The sequence below is a fragment of the Cyprinodon variegatus genome, unplaced genomic scaffold (genome assembly GCF_000732505.1).
Source record: "Cyprinodon variegatus isolate N-32 unplaced genomic scaffold, C_variegatus-1.0 Scaffold205, whole genome shotgun sequence".
Taxonomy (NCBI): domain Eukaryota; kingdom Metazoa; phylum Chordata; class Actinopteri; order Cyprinodontiformes; family Cyprinodontidae; genus Cyprinodon; species Cyprinodon variegatus.
The window spans coordinates 1,049,052-1,072,616 of NW_015150658.1; the positions used below are offsets into that span (position 1 = coordinate 1,049,052).

The 23,565-nt window shown below is 39.7% G+C and overlaps 1 protein-coding gene across 1 annotated transcript in view; it reads right to left on the minus strand.

Moving 5' to 3' along the window:
* Positions 1-23,565, minus strand: part of LOC107088048 (peptide methionine sulfoxide reductase MsrA 1-like) — a 53,905-nt gene that overhangs the window by 15,364 nt on the left and 14,976 nt on the right. The window contains exons 4-5 of the mRNA XM_015379974.1: positions 20,303-20,407; positions 4,006-4,112 (exon numbers count right to left, since the gene is read on the minus strand). Of these exons, the coding sequence (XP_015235460.1) occupies positions 4,006-4,112; positions 20,303-20,407 (212 nt within the window). The remainder of the gene's footprint in view (positions 1-4,005; positions 4,113-20,302; positions 20,408-23,565) is intronic.

The window sequence follows — 23,565 nt, forward strand, 5'->3', positions numbered from 1 at the left end:
ATTTATTTTATCATTTTGTATACACAAGTTTAAACAAAACAAAATTGCATTTAGAAAAGCTCTCTAGACAATTTTAATTTTTAAAGTGCAGCCTTGATAAGGTAAGCAGCAGTTGTTGTTGAGCTGCTACTACTGCCTCAAGCTCCTGAAGCAGGGGAGGAAGAGGACGATGATGACGATGCTGTGAGGGTGGTAGCCCCATGGGTTGAAGAGGTTGACGTGGATGCCTTCGGGAGGTTTAGCAGCGACGGATAATGCCGGAGAAGGTATTGAAGCTGGAGTGGGCCGGGAGGAGCCGGCTGGGGATGTTTCAGCATCAGGTGAAAATGAGGCTGAAGATTGCCTGAGAACATTCTCAGAGGAGCCTCCATTAACACAGAGCTTTTTGTTTCTATCGGCACGGTACAGGATCAGCCCCTCCAGGCCAACAGCACAGTCCGGTACTGCCGAACGCAGCCAAGACCCCCTCAAAATGATGGCGCAGCAGTTACATATATCATTTTTGAAGAGAGTTCGAGTCGAAAATTATCCAATTTTTTTTCCAATGAGCGGACGTTGGAGAACAGGATTGATGGAAGCGATGGTCTATGGCGATCTTTCTTTAGCTTCGCTGTTACTCCGTCTCACGCATCTCTTCCCCCGTCCGTTTAAAAAGCACTCTGTAGCTTTTTAAACGGTTAAAAATGTCAGTATTTAAAACTTTTTGTGGCCATAGCTCCAACAGGCATTGGCGATCATAGATGCGGGTTTGATGTCTAGTTTGTATCGTTTTAAGGGGCATATTTTGTAAATTTGTCAAGAGGAGCTGCTCTTGGCCACTGCCTTGGAGCGCCGCCATCTTTAATAAATATATACAATTAGAGAACAACCAGCATCATGAAGACCAAGCAAGTCAGCTGGCAAGTCTGACAGAAAGCTGTGGAGATATTTAAAGCAGGGTTGTTCTAAACTTTGAGATCTTCATTCTACCATGTAAGACTGGAATTAGTACCATGTAAGAATGGAATAAGTATATTAATCAGAGGAGCCATGCATTATACCTTCTGAGGATCTGGGAATATATATATTCCTATATCCTAGGTTAGATGGTGGTTTTAACACCACATAATGACCAAGGAATACAGGTTCTCTGTGCTTTTATCTGGGATAAACTTGCTGTCAAGAAAGATCCACCCCTTCTCTGCCCTCATTTCATTTCCTAATCTCTTTTATGTACATAAAGAATGTGATAACTGTATAGCCAGGACAGAATAACAGTCCTAATTAGATAAAACATTAGATTTAACACATAACAGGCAGGTATTATTTGGGTTTAAGATGAACACATCGTCAATTAAATTAAACCTAACACCTTTGACTTTTTAACAGTGCATACCGACCAGGTATTTCATCCTCAAACACAGTGGTGGTAGAATAAAGCTTTGGTGATGTAGAGTCAAAGAAACTGTTCAGAAATAATTTAAACAAGTTTTTTATCATGATCACAGAAACTAAATCAATGCCAAAGGATCATTTTCTGTTTTTATAATAGGCTAAATATCTGGGAGTGTCAAAAACTGGCAGAAATATTGGTTGCATATAAAATTGTTAAGCAGTAAATAGCTCCACTGGCACTAAAACTATAATCATGGTGATATTATTAGGTTCTATTAACATTATTTGGGATAAGCGTGACTGGAAATGGATGGATGGACGGAAAATTATCATTATGAAAGAAAAAAATTAAACAGTCAGTTGAAGCATATTATACTATAAAATAATAGTATTTTCCTCGACTAAACATAAAAATAATAACAAAGATATATGACTGTATACTAGAAGCAAAGTGTTAACTTACCAGTCTAATAATAAAGTTTAGAAAACAGAATTGGTTTTACATCAGGCTTCTTCTTTCAGCCTGCGCCAACCAATAAACTCCTTTCCAAGGTCGACTCTTGTTTTTCCTCGCACATGATGCCTTTCATGTTTTCTCTTTAAAGCCTCCTCCGAAGGTTTAAACTTTTTCCTTGCCCCAGCCATGACCAGTAGTCAAGCAGGTGGAAAAATAGTAGAGCAAAAGCTTTAGGTCTTTAGCTATACAAGAGCCTGTAGCCGTGAAACGATGTATTTTTCCAGGTCATATGACCTGGCCAGCGACAGTGCATCTTCTCCCAACTTATATAGGTGGTATTTCAAGAGGGGAGCCCCGCTTGTAGCATTGATAGTGTCAATATACAAGTATTCTGGCCTGAAGAATCATTTAAAATAACTCATGCGTCAACTCTTAAGATCTTTAATGAAACTATAAAAAAGTAAGCTTAATCTAAATATTGTTCAAATCTAATTTTGCCTCATTCAGGTAAATCTAGTCTCTCCTCCAGCTGGGTGTTTTGTTATAGACCTATTGTAAAAGTCATTATCCTTAATTGGGGCTTATTTTATCACGTGTTAACAAAGTTCAACACATATAAGATTACAACCTCTTTAATGTGGTTTATGTTTTACTGTGGGAAATCAGATGTAGAGAAACAGATAAATGTCTCCTCAGGTATCGTAAAAAAATTTCAGTTTTGTACACTGTCAGCCCGTCCCTCAGCCTCATGATGCTGACTGGTTTTCTCCTGCATGGCTTATAACCATAGAAAGTGTCATCCTGTGGGTGTGGATGTATTTCAGTTGACAGCCTGTCAGCAGTGACGCCTCCATGACATGGCTTCTTCCCTCTTTAGCTTTTCTGCCTTGCCTCCATGCCTCCCGTTGCCTCTAGTCCCATCTGCCAAAGCTCCCCTAACCCCTGACCCCAGCTCAAGGCCAAGGTTGGGAGGTTGTTGCCAGGACAACGTAACAGCCTTCTGGTCCTTGACTGCTGACCCAGAGCCCCCAACATAACCAGGAAGATGATAATTTGCTCCTCTCTGCCCCCCGTGAGCTACTCCATGAAAGGCATTTAGGACTGAGGAGGTGATTGAGCCAAAAAGATGCAGGGATCAATTTTAAATGATGGATGGAGGGATAGACAGATGGACAGAAAGAACAAAAGGGGGACGCGTGTGCTGCTGAAAGGAAATCAGTTAGAATGACCTACTGACCCTCCTCCCCTTAAAGAGATGGAGATGAGTTTGGTCCAAATAGAGCTCCTTCTTTCAATAGTAAAAAAACAAAACAGAAAATGACTAAAGACTCAACTGCATGACCCGTCGCTTTCATCTAGCAAAATGTAGCTTAGATAAAGAAAGTACAGACATAATTAGACATTATTCAGATTTTTGATTAAAGTGTCCACCATGTTTGATTTATTTCACCTGTTCCCTGATGCAAATTTCCATTTTTATCCACACCTTGCCATTTTGAACATACATACCTCGGTTTGGTTCCTGTTAACAAAACAGCTTCAAACTATGTAATTAATCAATCCGTTTGAGTTTATTGTACTAGAAGGTAAGTATGACAATCAATTTAGAGGATAAGCTTGAATACAATGCTCAAGCGTCATATATAATTGAATCTGTTTGTTTTTATTCCCCATAAGGGTTTTTATTAGACGTTATTTCCATTTATTTTGGTTCTGATCTGTATTTGGTTTAAATGAGCTAAATGGTAAACATTGATGAAAAACCATGCATGAATAAATAATACCCATATAAAACCCGACCTTTACACATTGGGACATTATGTAAAGAAAACTAACTGAAATAGGGTCCCAAGAAGAGACTGTGCATCGATCTATGGCCCCATATTAATTCCATTGAAAGGTTTGGTTGAGGACAACTTTGAATGAAAAGTAGGGTACGACACAGGTCCTTTATGTATCGTCTAATTTAAGCAGATTCTTTAATATCCACTGGACACCCAGCTAGGATGCCTAAGTGGGTTTACCAATATGGTTGCAGTGTACCTACAGTCCTCTTACCCCAGTGAGTCCCATTCATAGATTGTGACCATTTAGTACTCCACCAGATGGAGCAAAACGTATGTGCGGCCCGCACACAATCATTGGGTGGTGTGCCTGTGTTTGTGTGTGGTCACCTTCTGGAAGGCCTCTTTGCTCTTCAATGCAGCCTCCCGTTGAGCAGCAGTGGATGTGTAGATGGCCGAACGATACTGAGTGCCTTGATCGTTGTGCTGCTTCATACCTGCATAAAAAAAAGAACAAGCAATGATAATATAAGCCATATGATGGGAGGTGCATTCAATCTTAATTAAATAAAAATTCCTCAAATTTACGTCAAACTGAATCCTTTGTTTAAATGAAATAAGAACCGCAAAAAAGGGCTGCTCAGTGGAGCTGTGGGTAGCACTGCTGCCTTGCAGCAAGAAGGTTTTAGGTTCAATTCCCAGCACAGGGTCTTCCTGCATGGAGTTTGCATTTTCTCCCTGAGCATGCGTGGGTTCTCTCTGAGTACTCACACAGTCCAAAAAAAAAAAACATAGCTGTTAGCTGCTTCTTTAAATTCTACTTAAGTGTGAGTGTGTGCATGAATGGTTGTCTGTCCTGGCAACCTGTCCAGGGTGTACCCCGCCTCTCGCCTGTAGACAGCTGGAGGTAGGCACCAGCACCCCTCGTGACCCTGCTTGGAATATGCGTGGTGGAAAATGAATGGATGAATGGAACTGCAAAGATCAGATCTGTTTTGGACTTTCAGTGAAAGGCGGCCTGATACATCAAGGTATTTGCATCCCTTACAGATGGTTTCATTTCACCCAGGCCCAATTAGTGTGAAATCTTTAAAATAAATTCCTTAAAAAAAAAAAAAAAATATCCACTGGACTTGGTTTTCAAGATTTGAAGACGTTTCACCACCTCTCCAGGAAGCTTTCTCAATTCAAATGTCTGGATCCGCATTGAGTTTGAGTCTTATATAGACAAAGCCTTATTTCGCTTGGAAACATGCAAATTGTAACCGATGAATGGGTCGTTTAGTTCCATCGTTAGCCTGTAATATCTGAACCTGTCTATGATTCTAAGGGTCGGTCGTTAAAGGGGGGGATTGCCGTTAAAATAAAAAAATAGAGAGTAAAACTTCAACACGCGTTAGGCCAAATTAAAATACATAGACCACTGAGTACCCAGCTCAAAAGAAATCCAAGAATAGTCTAGAGAAAAAGCCCCCAACGTTCTCTTGAAAAATAAAACTAACCAAACCCAACTGCCATTGTGTGAACAAATAATTGCTCTCTAATAACTCGTTTTTTCCACCACTGATACCATGAAAGACCGTTAAGTGTTAGCAACAACAAGAACTGAGTCTATTAAAATACCTTGGCCCATTCTTAATTATAAACTGTTTGATTTAAGATGCAAGGAAAGGTTTTAGAGCAAAGACAGCATGACCTCAGTTTAATTTTGATCCAAACTGCTTCTCAGTCAGCAGTAGCTGTTGCCCTGTAATGCTCACTAAAAGGCCATTCTTTCCCCAGTGCTTTAGATGTTCTCCTGGGATCTTTTATAACAGCCTGGATGAGGCTGAAGAGCTCTTGGATTAATTTTGACAGGATGGTCTCCCTTTAAGATTCACATCTGCTCCATCATTTTCTCCATTTGTAACTAAAGACTCTTACTGAGCTTCACTTTGTCCCCAAAGTTAAAGGGATAGATTTGTGACATTTGAAGGATGGTGTATCTCTATGACTTTGGTTTTCTTTTCCACATGCCAACTTAGTTTGCTTAAATTCTCCTTCAATAAAATGAGTCATCTATTAAACTTAGTTATCTTTTCCTAGTCTACGTTTTTTTGCCAGTTTGAGCATTTATATGTAGGAAATAAAGACCAAACAGAACAAATTTGTAAGGGTCTTTTTGAATATATTAAAGAAAGATAAATCAAAGTATCCATATCATGTAGAGGTCATTTAGTTGATCTGTTTTTTATTTCTTTTACTGGAGAAGAAGCACTTTTAAGATGTTATCTTGTTATATTTGAGTACTACTTTGCTAAAACCTTTGAATGTGAAGTGCAAACATAAAATCTATACAGAGTAAAGTACCTTTTTAAAGCAGCATTTTCTTCTATCATCTGTGAGACAATCAACATTTTCATCAGCTTTACATCAGTAGGTTTTGAAGCCAGCCAGGCCTAAAGCACCGTGATTAGAGGAATAAACAGCTTCTATCACTCCTAAGGTTTTAGTTCTGCAGCTCCTGCATCGATGTGCAGCTCCCTACTGACTCCAGTATTTGCTTTTGGTGTGAAAGGCTATTCTTTTTCTCATCCATAACTAGAAATGCTCTAGTTTCTCAATTTCTAGCAGCTGTTATGAGCTGCAGCCAGTTAAGACTATGTGCTCCTTTGAGGCAGAAACAGATATGTCTCCAATAGACTGACAGTGCCATGAACTCAGCTCACTTAAACTTGAGCTTTTTCTCCTTTGGAGGCTAATTCAGTCTTGACTTTCCACTGGTTGACACATAGTTTATATCCAGTTGTATCTGCATTTGTCTTCTTTTGATTTCAGGACTTTTTTCATGTTTCTTATTGAGTTAGGAAATATTCTGGCAGTAAATTGGGGAGAAACTATAGCTGAAAGCCCGACAGTGATTGCTAATCACCTTGTAAAGTTGATTTGAGAACATGTTGGCAAACAGCTTCTTGGTTGTACATCAAACATGCACTGGTGCTGGCATCCATGAGGCGTCTGAACTCATCCAACAAATCTGAGTTTCAACACTCTGTTTTGTTTATGAAAAAAACAAGCAACTCCTGAGGGGGATCACTGGCTTTTCAGTAACTAAATGCTAAACTGTGTTCAGTAAATATTAACTCAGAGTTTCTATTTTGTGTTCGGTGCTTGGCAGGTTAGGCGACAGTTTCCTTTGCTGCCATATGCTGCGGCTACAAATGAACTGGGTATCAACAGTCAAACCAATTGTTATTCTGAGGTAACCCAATTATTATAATCTGATGGTTTTTACTGTCACAGAAAGTGCAAGATGCTTGAGAAAGCTATTAAAGAACATAACATACCATCTATAAAAATCATAATATAAGAAAAAATGTATGCATTTTCAGACTGCTTATAAATTCTGCATATTTGGTCTCATAATTTCACCCAATCGTAAAACACAGAGGTACTGTAATTCTGATATTGAACTGATACACTATCATCGTGATTTATAAATACAATTATTACTTATTTTGTAGTCTGGAATGTTAGAAAAGGTTTTATTAAGTAATATTACTCAAATAAGATGAAATAGTCAAAAACAATCGTAATGAGAGTAACTGACGGATTATCCAACATTTTACATAAACTTTTAACAGAATTGGAGTCTTTCTATCAGCTTATTTTCATCGTGGAGTTTGGATAAAGGCAAACATATTCCTATATTCATGTTTTGGTCGATATCACACTGATTTCCGACAGATTTGAAACCTGCCCCCTAAAGTGGGAAAGACAGAAGCCATTCCCCATGGTGGCTCCTCCTGGACTCGCCTAACCGCTTAACCAGCTACAAACTAGCAGATTATGTGCGTCTGACTAATATGGGCCTTTCTCCGCGAACCCACATGAGCAAAACTAACCACAACAAAAAGTCAGACTATGGAGTTGGGTTTGTTCCAGAAAGTATTTCATTTATTGTGGACTTTAAGCCAGCCTGTTTTGCTTTACTATGACGAACTCTTTTCTTATGCTACGATTTGTTGTTTTACCCTGCTGTTTTTCCTTCTCCTACCTTCTGTGGCAGCATCACCGTGGCAGTGTTGCAGTGCCCCTTAATGGCACGGCATTTGTTCACTTTCGTCTTTACTCTCAAACTTTTCCGTGCAGAAACTGTTTCAGTTGAGGATGTAGCCTAAATTGAATGGATGAGAGGTTCATAAAACAGAGGGAGTAGTCAGATGTTTTCTATTAAAGCACTTGTGTTTGTCATGTCCTGGATGACTTGGAATCTACACGGCCGGCATATCAAATATAAGCATTTGCACAATTTAATACAATGACTGCATTGGCACGGACCTTCCTGTGATTTATGTGGAGCCTTAAAATCAGGAATTACATTTGGCAGGGCTGAGAATTACCCAGAGGATGCATTAAGCACTTTAACTTAGATGTGTGTTACCTCTGGCTGCATTAAGCCAAGATATTCATGGCTGAATAATGAAATTTAGGCCTCAGAGAAGCACCTCAGATTGAGATTAAAATTATGTCACTTATCTTTATCCCTTATAGTGATCAGTTTTGACCATCACAGTATTAACTTACAGTTTAGTTAGTTAACCCTGCTGTAGTACAGTAGCAGTACTGCTGCGGGATCTTTCTGGGTACACTACGGGAGAGGAACAATCTCCAGTGACACAGAAAATATCTCTTTGACACAGTAATCTGCATATCTTGTTGTCTTTAGATTAAATGCTACCTTACATCATGGAGTGTCACAACCTATCTGCCACATGGGGAGTTCAAGCGGAACGGCCATAAGTATGAATCTGGTCGTCATTCAAATCAAAGCAGACAAGCAACCAGGGGCTGCTCTGTGACACACACTGAATAAACTCACAATAAGTGAAGTTTGCTGCGCCAGAGAATCTGTTTACTGAATGTTCCTCGATAAAAGTCAGTGGGTGCATGGTTCAAAGATGATGACAAACTGTAAGGAAGGGAAAAAGCTGAAATGCATAAACATTTGTTCTCAAGATTCAATTGAATATTGTTAAAATACAAATATTTTAGTTATTTAAATAAATTAATAATGAACACAAACAGAACCTGCAAGTTATGATAATTTTTCATGCTTTGGTCCTGTAAATAATTAAACAGCCAGTGACTCCACCAATTTCTTTAGGTACCGATAACTTGCAGAATTTTGCAAATATAAAGAAAATACTTCATTTAAATGCTGATTTCTGTCCATCTTTTTGTAATGGATTAAGTGAATGAGAAGGGAAAAAAAGATTTTTCCTCACATTTTACCAACAAACAATGTCTGGATGGTCTTCAGAAACACCAGTTCCTACATTTACATAAGAGCAGCAGCTGCTGCAGCATAATGCAGAATTTTCTCACCCTTCCGACACATTAATGAAGACGCTTTTAGGACTGCAGCACACCTAGTTCTGGATATTTCAGCAAGAAATTTTCACTTATAGATCTGCAAACCTAGTAGAAATATTCCCAAACAGAACTCCCGCTTTAACTGGAGTTCTGATCCGAAGTTTTTTTTTCGTTTGGTAACAATTGTTTAATGAAGAATGTCAGTAGGTGGTTTTCACAAGAGCAAAAGAGAGACCACAACTATCAGACCCAACATCAGTTAAAAATAGAAGGTTATCAGAGTATGTCTGTAAGTCTCAGTTACCTTCTTGTGCCTTAAAATGAATATTTATTCATTTTCGCCCTTTCCAACAACAAACATGACTGGATTTCACCCAACTTCATGTGACAATAAATAACTGAACTTTATTGATCTCACGTTAGAGAAATTTACCGCTGCATTTAACCCATTCTTTTGGGGATGGGTGGGCTGCCATTGTGGGGTGCCCGGGGAGCAATCGGGGGTTAAGGGTCTTGCTCAGAGAGTGAGAGTAGCAGTCAGTGGGAGTGGGTTTCAAACTCACAATCTCAGGATTCCAGACCTAACCTAGGCTGCCACTCCCCTCCACAAACCAACATAACGATCATGAAGTGGAAGGAAAAGTCACCCTGACTTAAAAAAAAATTGAAAAGTATAGCACTTACATATTCCCTTTACTCTGAAACCCCTAAATAAAACAGAATGATGGTAACTTTTGCAAAGAAGGCATTTTTCACTGTTTTTTCAGGCAGCATTGGGGAACAACAAGTTAAAAAATTAGAAACAATGATGGATGTTTTGATGTTTTTAAGCAGGAATCAGAAAAAAATCAAATTCAAAAATACTTTATTAATCCCAAAGGGAGACTAAACTCATAAATTATTTTTGTATTATAAAAGCAGCAACGCATACCTTATAAAAGCAGCATTTGTCAGTATTCCTTAAAATCACTATTTGCTGCCCTCACAGTGAAACGTATGGTTCGTCTCCACCATCTCCTGCTTCTAGAGATGATTTTGCTCATTTCTCTTTAAAAGATCAATAATGCTCAGTCTTATTTAATGGAACCTGTTTGACTGCATCCATTTATTTATTTTTTCCCAAAGATTCCTAAAAAAAATAGGGCTGGGCTTTTTCTAAAACAGGGAGATATATTTTTTATCAAAGCCATTGAATTGCAGCTCAGTCTGTATGTTTAGAGTCTTTTAATACTGGAGAATAAACACCCGTCCGAGTCTCCATCCATTTCTGTAAAACAGTTATGAAAACCAACACCAACAGCAGCACCATGCTGCCACCACCACCTTTAGGAAAGTAGTTTCACCTGACCAGAACACCGCCTACATGGCTGCTGCATTATGAGTCCATTGACTTTTGCCTGAAAATGTTTGCTGCCAATTTTACATAGGTAGGTCAGAGAAAAGGGACAGAATGCAGATAACATTTACGGTTTTGTTTTGTAATGTGAAAACATCTACTCTTCTTTTCGTTCCTGTGTGCCAGATGCATGTTTACATCTTTATCAAGCAAAAACTGAGAAACAAAATCCCTGGGAGCTAAAATCTGCCATTTTAAATGATTCTCATCTATATAGAAACAAATGGTTTACTTAAATCATGAACTTCTGCAGAAAATAAACCTTTTGTTTAATATATCTTGTCCATGAGATCCTAGTCTCCTTTACCAAAAATGAAACAAACTGCCCGATAAAAAAACAAAAACACAAACCTCCCACCATTGCCTCACTCTCTCCATTTTTAACAGCCCCTTCGTTATTTTCTACATCCATCAAAGGCGGCAGTAATTATTAATGAGAACCTCCCTGTTCTCTCTGCATTATGCATGAGAGCCTTGCCTCTGAAAGCAGAGGGTAATGGGGGTGGACAGAAGAGGAGGGGCAAGAGGTCACACATGTGCACACAAACACACATCCACACACCGCCTTAAGGGGTCACTGACCTACGCCCGCAAAGCTAAAAATATTAATTAATAGCCCCTCCCAAAAACAGGAGAATTTTAACATGGCTCCTTTAACTTTGATGGAACCAAAATTCAAAGGAAGTGGGAGGGAGAAGGAAGGGGGAGTCTCTGAGGGAGTGACAATGCTCTCTTGGAGACAGTCATGCACAAATGTACACGCAAACACTTTTGCTTGTGTTCAAACCCACTGAGAGTTGTTGCAACTCTGTAAAATCTCTCACAGCGTTTTTGCTGAAAAGAAAAAAAAAATGGCTCCACTCAGGTTGTCCCTGCTGGCTGCTGGGAATAAAAGCCCGTCATTTTTCCCCACTTCCAACTTTCCCTTCAGGTCTTGGCTTCTAGATTTTGCTTTAATTCTCTGTTCTCTTCCAGCTTGTGGCTTAAAGCAGATCCTTCTTCACTCTGTTTGTAACTATCTGAATGAATGTGTCCGTAGATCCAGTGCATTTGGGGATTTGAGAGGGATTGTCTTGTAGAAAGCAAAGCTAGATCATCACTTAATTTCAGTTTTAGTTGAAAAAAGGTACAACAATAAGAGTCAATCTGTGTGAAAAAGATGCAGATATCTATGAGAAGGGGGTGGAGGCTAGAAGCAGAAAAAAACAAGATTAATTGCTTTGCTACTTTCTATCTTTTTTCTTAAGTCTCTGATTATCAAAGTGTTTTGTATAACCTGCAAGTTTTTTTTTTCCTGAATGATTACACTATGCATACCAATAAGACTGTGGAGGAGTGAGCTCTAATGGACAATCTAATGAATTTTCTTTTGTCTTTTACCCCTTTTTTTTTTATCCCCACCCCTCTACCCTTTCATCATCCTCCCCCTAAATGCTATATCAACCAAATAGGCTCTATAAAAACTGTATCCCTGCCCTGCATTCATGCCAACATCAAAAGGAGATTACTTAATGCTGACGGGGGTTTTGTTTTTGCTATTAGTAAAATGCACAAAAGACATATAATTCCCGATAGCTGCAGTGTTCCCCGTGCATGTGCGATAGTACTAGCGTTTGTGTCATGCCCTGCAGGCCCATTCCAACTGTGTGCGTGCCAGCAGAGCTCTCTCCTCCTCCTCTCTCCTCTCGACTTCTATTTTTGCCCTGTTCTTATGTAAGCCGCTGCTAACGCGCTGGAGACAGAGGCAGAGTACAGAGTTAGGATGGTGAGAGCCTCCTCAATGGACACACACACCTGCACACATGTCCACACGGGTTGCGTATGCATGCAAACGTACAGAATGGAAAGAGAAAGTAATGCACTGCTTGCTGTCAGATGGTGAAAAAGCACATACAGAGGCGATATTAAATCATAACTGTGACTCTGCACATGACACATCATGCACATTACCACAGTTATTTTCTAGAAAGGGGAGCACATCTCGCTTGGTCATTATCTGATTGCAGGAGAATATGTGTAGAGACAACAGCCGACTGAGTTTACACTCTGCAGATATTTCACGCTTTAAAAAGTGCTTTGATTTTTGTTCTAGTGGAGCGGCGCCCTATAACATGATCACTTCATGGTTCCGGGCACGCTGTCAGAACACTGTAACTCTGGCCCTTATCTGTTTATTTTTAGCTGCTTCTGCATGTAATGAGTGAAACTTGCCCCCACTGTTCAACAAATATCAGTCTGCAGGAGATCAAAATTTGGACAACATTAGGTGGTATTTGGATCAGAAGTTTATTTTTAGTGGCAGATTTTCATGAAAAACTGACTCTAAATGAATCAAGAACTTCTAAAGACTAAAAAGCTTAAAATAATTTAACAATGGAATAAAACTGACATATTTGCTGTTATTCTAGAAAAGAAGATTGCAATAGTAGAGGGGACTGATCTGATCTCATTATACCTAATGATAGTGTCATGATCAGGTTTTAGACATTTCTTCCTTTGATTAAAAGAGTAAGATCCTGTATTGCTGCAGGTTCTACTGCAACACATTTCTAGGTTTCAACTGTAACCTTACGTATATTTTTATAAAACACATTTGTTTCCAATTGCATTAATAGATGCATTTTGCAGATATAACCTGTTTAGACCCAAAGTTCAGACATACAGATGGAGCCTGTTATGGAAGCCCATTGTTAACCTGCTGCCGTAGGCTGGGTGCTCTAAAGGAAACTCTTTCATTTTTAGAGATATTTTATTTTGTATCAAAATAAAAATGAAACAAAAGATAGATCATTTTAATTTGCTTTTTTTTCTCCAAACATTTAGAGTGATGGGAATTCTTTACCTTGCAAGCAAGATGTTGCGAGTTTTGTTATTTCACAAAATCCCCCCAAAATACATGTTGCCAGAAGGCAATAGATGCATCAACCTTGAATACAGATATGTTTGAACCAATGAAATACAGTGACGTGTATGAGGACAACCAGAAAAGCAGGCTGAAGAAACACAAACATAGCGGGGCTTGTGGACGTACCTTCTGACTCCGCTATTAAGTCTATTTTAGCTGGAATATCCTTTATTTCTTTCTTTAAAAAATGAAAAAAATGACTTTGTACCTTTGCGGATAGGAACAATGTTTGGATTAGAGTCCTGCACGGGTCGAGTTTTACCAACCCGCAGCCGCCCGAACCCGTTAGGATGACTACCGAACCAGACCCGTCAGCCGCGGATATCTTCATTCAAATCCGAACCCAACCCGACTTGTTGATATTTAACCCGCAACCCGACCCGTTAACACATCAAGTAATAGGCTATAGTTTGCTGTGCTGCAGAACAGCGCCATTAACACTGCAGCAGACGTGTATGCACTGACTGTGGCCTTTTTGGAGGGAAGCCCACACTGCCGGCAGGGCTTTAAGCTANATGCACTGACTGTGGCCTTTTTGGAGGGAAGCCCACACTGCCGGCAGGGCTTTAAGCTACAACAAGGGTGATCCCAGTGCCTGATTAATATAACATTTCTGATGTCCATAACAACACACACGCATAAAAAAAAAAAAAATCACCAACTACCCGCCCGCACTAAAAAAATATCCGTCCGACCCCCGACCTGTTTATTTTTATTTATTTATTTTTCACCCGCAAAAGAGCATTTTAGCGGGTGACCCGTCGGGACCCGCGAGTACCCGACCCGTTGCAGGACTCTAGTTTGGATCTTCTTTCTGTCCGGATTTGTAAAGAGTTTTATTTATCAGTTAACTCCACTAGTTGTGAAACAAATCAAGAATGTGATATGTCATATGCTGCTACCGCTGCTGATAGGCTATCAGCTCAATATTGGAAGCAGGTGATTTGCCTAATCAGATGGGAGAATTGCACTCAACATCCCTCACTTTTGCAAACACTTTCCACAGGAGGCTTTCCAGGTGGATATGGTGCTGAATTTAAATTAAACTACAATGTGGTTTATGAAATTTTATTTATCAGACTAGCTTGACCACAACCCTGTAGATAATCTGTGGAGTAATGTCAAGATAACATTTAATGAACAATTAAAGCAACCTGAGTTTCCTAAACACCTTTTATATATAAATGTGACATGAGATGTTTTATCTAAGAAATTACATGTTTCAAAGTTAATAATGCATGTTACAGAATCACAGTTTTGGAGCAATGCAATCACAAACCACAGGTTTACAATATGGATCTTCAAATGTGATGAAGCTGTTACACTCCTTACCAGCTGGTGGCTGTAATGCAACTGAAAAGTCTTTGATATCAGCCTTTGAAACAAGACAAAGAAGGAAAAAAACAGAAACATCGATTGAATGTTCAACAAACGTTGAAAACAACATTTGAGCAAAGATATAACGCTAGATGCAGGATTCTGTTTACGTAATCATCCTCTGAACTGCAGTGGATAAACAACATTCAGGAGCATTACGGACACCAACTGGTAAGGACAGTAACGACTTCATTTGGCATGTAGATCTGCAGCTGGCCTTGTAGATTTGTGGTTTCTACGTGCATTGTTGCGTGTTAGAATTTGTAACTTATAAACTTGTATTCTCACAGATAAAGCATCTGATGCTACATGTATGAGTTGAAACAAAGAACAAATGTAGATCTTAGATTTATTCATATTCCACTAACTTTTATGCACATGCTATTATTGATAGTTATCTTACCCCCCCAAAAAAATGTTTTATCATAATTTTGTGGTGTTATTTTCTATAAAGACATCCAACAAGCCATCTAAAATCACTATATGACTGATATTTGCATATATATGATAGATATACCGGTATATGATAGATATTGAAATATACTACATTCTTGCAAACATAAAACTTTAAAAATATTTCACAAAATGTATTTTATCACAGTTAAGTAAGATTTCAAAATCAACCCCCACAATGCATTGAGTTCTGCTGCAATCGCCGCAAATTAAGGTTGCGGCACGTGTGCGGATATAATGACTGACGCCTCGTAATGAGCAGGCCATCATCAGCCAACCAGACGGGAGAAGCAGGGTTAGATCAGAAGAGTGTGGGGGTGGCTGGGTTCACAGGTCAGAGGTCAAGGTCTCCTCATGGGAGCAGGGTTTGGTTTAGATGGCAGGGGCAGCCCTAATATTAGGGGATGGGGTGACACAGGGGAATACAGGGGGGTACCCCAAAAGGGAATTGGCGTGTGTCGCAGCCAGCTGGGGTTAAGATATTATATAAAGGAATATTCATGCTCATTTCGGCTGTCAGAGAGAAACTGCCGCCAGATGGAAGACAGCTTGATTTATCTCCATTTGGTTGTTTGACCCTCTAACTGTGATGAGCTGCAAGGATATTACTTCAAATTCAGCACTGCACAACTTACAGGAAAATCAAAAACGCAGCTTTTAATAAAAGTAAAAACAAAACGTGAACGACCTCATCATTTATAAAGGCATTAGAGAGATCAGCAAAATATCTGTTTTTCTGATGTTCCCACTCCACAAACGTTTCCAAACAAGTGTTGAGCGTGCATGTACGTGCAGACGTTATCAAATGAGGACAGCTGCGTCGGCCATTTTAGCTGTGCATTTGTGTTTTTGTGTCTATCGGCACACGCCTGAGTTGCCCGTTCACTGACGCAGCATCAGCAAGCCCACAGCATAAATACTGCATGGCCTCAAAAAATAGAGAGGATGAAGGCACTGAGGGAAGAGGAAGTACAGGGGAGGAAAAGGGATCAGGAGGAAACAACAAGGAGGGTAGGAAAGCATAGGTTGTTAAGATGAAGGGTGGCTGGGAGGGGGTGGGGTGTTGAAGAAAGGGATGGAGGAGCAGGGAAGATGGGGGGAAAGGAGGACGAAGACCAGGAGGAGATAGTGACTAAGAGATAAAAGAGGAGTGGATGTGAGCGTGTTCGTGTGATGAGCGGATGGCCTGAGGGAGCGGCCGAGTCAGCGTGCCGCTCTGCGGATGTACCGAAGGGGCTCCGGGCCGTTTGCTTATTCACTCGCCCCTTTCACTCTGTTCGCTGCAAAGAGGACAAGGGTGGAGGGGGTGCAGGTGAACCCGACAAGGTGGGGGAGGATGGAAAATGTGCAAACATAATGAGAACAAAAAAACTGAGAACCAAAAAAGAAGAAAGCCAGGAAAAAAAGGGTGAGATACAAGACTATATGTGAAGCATTATAGAAGAGCAAAAGGGCAACAGAGAAAGGGAGAAGGGTTGCAACTCATGCAAAGATGCAATGACAGGATGACAGAGAGAAACTGTACAAAATGAACCATTTTCAGATGCTTATTCGCAAACTTTAAGAAAAACACTGAGGGAAACAGAACCTACATGCATCTAGATGTGAATTATTGCAGAGAAAATGTGTAGAAGTCCAAAAAAATATAAAGTAAGCCTATTAATCGGCCTTTTACTCACGTTTCTGTGCATGTGCATGAATAAGTTGGTTTAAGTGTAGCAATATACGTATGCTTTTCTAAATCAAATAATCTTTTATGCCATGATGACAAAAACTGGACTGATGTGACCCTTTGACACAAAAAAGCCACTTTGTTGAACATTTGTCTGTGCCTGAGAAGTGTGCATGAGCCCATGTGAAGGTACGCTGCTGAGGGCTTGTCAAAACAGACATAAGAAACTTATGATATGGAAGTGTGTAGAAGCGGGGAGTGGGGGTGGGGGTGTTTAGTGTCGGGTGGGGTGGGGGGGGTTTATGCAACATCCCAGGGAAGCCAGCGGATTGAGACTAGCGTTGCTGAATATGAAAAGAGGGCACACAGCAAAGGCTGCTGGGAGTTTCTGATTGGTTGCTAATGTTGCTATCCAGGCCGGGATTGGTGGAGCTGACGCAGACCGACATCACGTTGTCGGGACTAAACCCTTTTGAACTAAGGCAAAGCAGCAGAGGCACAGATATCAAAACACATATACCCACGCCCACGTGCACATGCATGCACACATTTGCAGCTACACATATAACATGCATCTAAATAAGTACCTATGCACAGTTTCAATCGCATGCCAACACTGATTATTAAATAAGCTTGGCCTCCGTGTTGATGCACATCAGGAGAAAACAGAATTCCTGATGCTCTTCAGCTTTTCCCCACATACCATCTCAACTGAATCTTCTCAGGTCAAAGCGGAAACTTCTTTAATTTCTTCATTCTCTTTTAAGCCCGGCTCTAAGGTGGACAGAATAAATTGGAGCTTAAGCATGCATGAAGGCACAGCCAGAGGGCCGCTTCCCACCACTCCACGCTACATTTGTCAAATCAGAAGAATTTCTACTGCACGTGAACCCCTGGATCTGAGAGCAGAGGAACGGCACGGATTCCTATTTAAGTCACGCATGAGGAGCTGAGCTTCTAGAAAAAATATTAGTACTTTTCGGAGTCTGTGGTGATTTTGCAATATGTCGGCTGGTTTTAACTGTGACCAACAAAACAGAATTAGCTGCCTGCTATTAATAAAACATGATATAAGACAGGGCAGTGTGATGTGTGAAATGTCTGCTTACTTTGGCCCCGCTGCCTCTGCCCCGTGGCATGTCAGCTCAACTCTGTCTGCGACTTTGCCTGTGGAAAGACGTGTCTCTTCCCTCGGCTACTGGGAACAGCGGACTAATCTCTTCTAATCAGGAGAATGTGGGTCTCAGATAAATGAAAAAAAAAAAAACTTTACATCTTCCCTGTCACTCGTCATAAACATACTAAACAACTGGTTAACTTACCGTAAATATGACGATGCAAAAAACACCCAAATGATTATTTCTATTTATTTCTGTAGTGCCTAGAAGATATCAGATCGCATGAACTTCTCTCATAATTGTCATAATTGAACCACAATGTGGTGTGAGAGACTAAGTTGAAGGAAAAAGATTGAGGGTTTTATAGTTTTTGTACAAAAAAAACACCTAAAAGGTGAGGCGAGCGTCTTATTTAACTCCCTCTGAGCGGTTTGGGTATGTTTCTACTAACTTCTCTCTCCTGAGACCAAACATCTTTACAGAAATGCTCTGGCTCATTTTAACCGGATGCAGAACGACTGAAAACATCAGGTTTGCCACAGATTTTCAGTTTGATTCAAATCTGGAATTTGACAGGGCCATTTTAACACAAAATTACGCTTTGATCTAAACAGGTGGTAGAGTTGAGATCAGTGCTGGTTTTTACAGGGAACTGTAACAGAATGATTGGACTGAAATGTTAAAAATCAGTGACCTCTGATCTAGTTTTGAATCTTTTCAGTTTAAACTGTGACAACCAACACTGATCTCTTGTATTCTATGCCCTGTATTCCTTCAATAACTGAAACAAAACAAGACGGCGGTAAGTCAGCTAAGAGCAACATATATGTCAGTGATGTGCAGACAGCCTGTAATAGACTCCATCGGACATTACTGCTGCAGCACAAAGAGGCATGTTTTAACTGTGACGTTTCGCTGTTAATTCCTTGGCAGCGGGAACCAAGGCTGGATGAAAATGGTGCTCCGTATTTACCACAAAAGGAAAAATAAACAGTAAAAAAAAAAAGACAATTCAATGAAAAATAGAGCGATGTGTTAAATCTCCCTCCAACCAGATCCACAGCGATGTCGTCAATCTCAAATTGGAAAATGAGAGCAAGTGTAAGGGTTTTGAAATGACCTAATTTTAATTCTGAATTAAAACAAAAATAAATAAGATCTTCTTTTAAAGCTGCCAGCAGAATTTCCTTTGCATCACTGGTCTCACCTGACCTATGTACCTTCTTTTATGTGTTTGCTGTGGTCCCAACATGGCTTGTGGAAAACTCTATGGATTTTTCGAACAACAGCTTTGTTCTTGCCAAGAATTAGAGTTCTGCTGCTGACACATTCTCCCGCCTGGGCTCTCTTGCTCCTCCTGACTTACCACTGGATGCTTCTCTGACTTGTAAAGCTGCTTTTCAGTAATGTTCTCTAAAATAAACCCTCTGAATCTGCACAGATAACATTATAAATATATAAATCTTGAAATCCACGCATCATTGTAGCTGAGTTTTACAGTCATGAACTGCTTTGTGGTGTTTTCTCATGAGAGCTTGAAGAAATAAATTGAATTTTGAGGTTGCAACATGATAAAATGTGCTAAAAGGTTTAAGAGACATGATTCCAAGGCGTTTCATGACAGGATCGGATCCGCGTCACCGCATGAGGCGCATGCTTCTCTTAAGGCTGAAGGTCGGTCCTATGAATCTTTGATCCGTCTCTCCTTGTCCCGCCCCTCCCTACATTCAATATGAGTGAGCAGAGTGCCACTTTGCTCGTTCCTGCCATCTCACACATGCACGCATGTATACACCCTCCATGTGTCCTCCTGGTGCATTAATGTTCTTACATCACCTCCTTCAGTGAGCACAGAAAACAAGAGAGCACCAGAGTCGAAGAGATGGAGAGATGGCTTTTAGTGGGGGATGGGTATGCTGTGCACGTGTGGGTGGCAAATATGTGGCAGGCTTCATAATAATGCAGCAATATGTATCATGAGTCAAACACTGAAATAAGGGAAAATATGCCTAAAAAGGTGAAGTTTTTTTACATCAGTTTGCCTCCTGGGACAAACAGACAAATCTAAGAGATTTGGATAAAAAAAAATTTGACTGATCCCTTTGACATCTTAGTATAATTTATTAACTAGCTTTTTTTTAAATAAAGTGCAGGCTGTGTAAATGCTAAGAAATACTTTAAAATTTTTTGCTTTAACGTGCACCACAGTGGCATGAACCACCATGGATGGCTGGGTCTCAGACACATTAACACTGTCTGGCATTGACTTACACCCATGAGACCTTCCCCCCCACCGCAACATGCACGAGCGCATGCCTGGGCATCATCCTTCCGCTCTAATACACTTTGTGCCCCCTTGGGATGAGTCCTTTTTGAGGGTGACTGGGGTTTGTTTGCCTGTGTGCTCCTACCTTGTGTAGGATCGTGGTTCTCCCAAAACTGTCTGAGGAGCTCCCCAAGGCTGATGTCTTGAGGGGAGAACACCACCCTCACCACCTCAGTGTGGCCTGTCAGACCTGAAAGGGAATTGATAATATGAATAGCTAAAAAAAATAAAGTGGTACTGATCTCAAACACAACTCAAACTACAATGTTCTCTTATCTTCAAGCATTGAATATATTTGATAAATGCAAAAAATTTAAGAAACGTTCAGGTTTAAAACCAGAAAGCAGAGACTAGGAGGATGCAGGGTGTATGGGTCAGTGAGTGCATGCACCACAGGTAGAAAACATTCAGGCTGAATCTACTATGAGCTGTGTTATTTCTCATGGCACCAGAGGAGAAACAGAGGGAGGTATATAGAGAGAGAGAACAAGAAGGAAAAGTAAAAGATGGAGCTTATGGTGGAGGTTGCCAAAAGCTCCCAGATACTCATTCCTGTTTGCAGCTGCCAGGATACTGAAGCTTCAGCGAGCTGCCTGCAGGCGTTTTCTAACTGAGGGCTGCTTTAGGTATCATATGTTTTCTACGTGAATCTGTGCATGTTTACAGCTGAATGGGTATTTTTACATTTCTTGACATAAACATATTTGATTAGTATACGAAGCATCAGTTCAAATCTTCTACTATTGTTCAGACCAGAGTAGATAATAAAACTCTATCACAATGCAGAATGATACAGTGCAGTTCCTATGAGATTGTTTAACCTACATACAAAACCAATTTCTGCATTGTTTATCTTCCATTTGCTAAGAACCCCGCAGGAAAAAAAAATCAATGACATGAAAATGAAAAAAATTAAGAAGACAATCTGCATATAATCGTCAAAAAAAAAGGTAAAACAGCTGCCTGCAAACAATTTAAATTTATTGGAAGTGTTAGTGCATTTTTGTACCGAAATAGCAGCATGTTAGCATGAAATAAAGCAACAAACTGCACAGGAGTGAGCTGATAACAGACTGTATAGCTGCAGAGACATCAACCATATCCGAAAGCAAAAAATTTTATTTGGTGAAAGAGCTGCTGTCAAGATCTTTTGAGGAAAAGGTGAGGGTGTGCCGACACTCTCGAAGCTTGTCGAACATGAAGGGGGGTGAAAGGCTGGGAAGCGACAGGGATCAGGACCACTAAAGCTGCCAGAGCTGCAGTGTTCTGTTAAAGGGCCATTCAACGCGTTAACAAATCAACAAATCAGCCTGTTCACCCTCTTCTCTTTTCACCTTAACTGCTCTCTTCCGCCAAAAATATGCAACACACCTCTGGACACAAATTAAAACCTGTAAAATCGACTTTGTTGAAACTGTTCTATTTTTTAAGGAAGGTGTAGAACTTTTACATCTTTTTCATATTCTGATTAAGTGGCCAGTTCATATATTCTGGCGTAGAGTAGCTCTCTAAAGTGTGTGTGAGGGGTGGGGGGCTGTTGAAGAAGTTGCAATTGCTTATGTTTATGACCCACCCACCCCTACAAAGTGTAAACTAAAAAAATGAAATGCTTCATATGCGATCAACCATCCTCTCCTGTCTCATGCTCATGTGAGCGTATCAGTCAGTGACTCAACAGCACTGCCTTGGTTTTCCTAGAAAGATTTTTTAACACTCGCTGTGATAAAGTGAACATTATTGAATTAGGTTTGAGCATTGATTGAATAGGAATATATTTATTTAAAAGGAATCTGCTTAATTTAATATGAATCGGTACTTCTATATCTATATTTTTGCAATAAACGGGATTTGTTTGTCGTTTAAAGTGGTTTAAATGGCGCCGGTGAGTTGTCACTATGGAAACATACAGAAAAGGAATTTGCTTATATATGCTTATATATATATGTAAACTGGTTCATGTTTTCACACCTAAAATATGTCTTAATTCAGTCAACTGGCGGCTCCAAAAACAAAAAAAGCTTCTATCACAGTTTATTTAATATCAAAGTCAGAAACTTCTTAATAACTGATACATTCCTTAACTCTATGTGTTATTTAGGAGTTTTAATGTGAACATTTTAATTAATGTAAATATTCACCTAATCAAAATGTGGTTAAAAAGGGATCAAGTTAAATTAACTCTGCAAAGATTAACTGGGAAATTTTCAGGCAGGCAGCTATGCAAATAAGCAGAGGGAAAAATGTGCCTGACAGAAAAATATCCAACCTCAAATGTATTTAGTAGTTTTAACATGTCAAAAGTGTACAGAAGTTTTTCTGTTTGTTTTTTTAGTTGCTCATCGACAGCTCCTGAGTCTGCCTCTTCGGCTGCTCACGCATGTCGCTTATAAAGCTGCAGTTTATGAAAAAATATATAGATTTATGAGGAGCAAAAGTTACTGTTAGCTTACTTAAATTACTTCCACATAAAGATCAACCAGATTCTTTTTTTAGTCTGTTCATTTAAGAATAGTGCAAACAATTTCAGCTGATGAATGCAGGAAAGCATCTCCCAAGTTTCTCTTCTGCCTTTACTCTTTATTTTTGTGAAATATTTTGTCTTTAGTTTATCTACTGTTCTGCAACAAAAAGATTAAATACATTCACATAATGCTGATAAAAAAGTTTTATTCCGATTTATTTATTTATTTATTTTCTCTGTTCAGTTGCTAAGCTAAGAAGGGTCGAAAAATATTTTCCTGAATATTAAAAAATGTTAATACCATAAACCTTTTCTGATCATTCATTATGTTTAATCTCATGCTGTTCTCAGCACTGGGAATTTAAATGCATCTTTATGCATAATTTGTGTAACTTCTTTTATACAACCAGTTTCTGTGTAATTAACACAGAGGTTCCATTTCTATCAGGCAGTGAATTGTCTTCCCAGCTGTAGATGTAAAATAGTCTACGGTGCCTCCAACATGTTTAACTGCTCAATGATTTTCAAAAAACAGTTAAAAACCTAGATGATATAAAACACTACAGTTAAGAGAAGGAACTTTGAACTCAGTGCAGAGTTCAGCTCTGGCCATGTGACGATACTTCCTGTGCAGTTTAAATATACTACAAACAGCCTTATCGTTGGCTCTATCATGTCACTCAGGTTCTTGGTAAAATCCTTTTTTTTCCAGCCACAGTTTTGCTTTCTGTATTACAAATATTTGGTGCATTAGACTGTGCTAGTCTTGTAAATTAGGTAAATTATTCTAATTTATAATAACAGCCCCTCCCTCTCTGACTGCACCTCAGCCTCCCCAGCTCCTGTCGGTCAGACCATCCATCTATCCCCTTGTCCTTCCTCTTCTT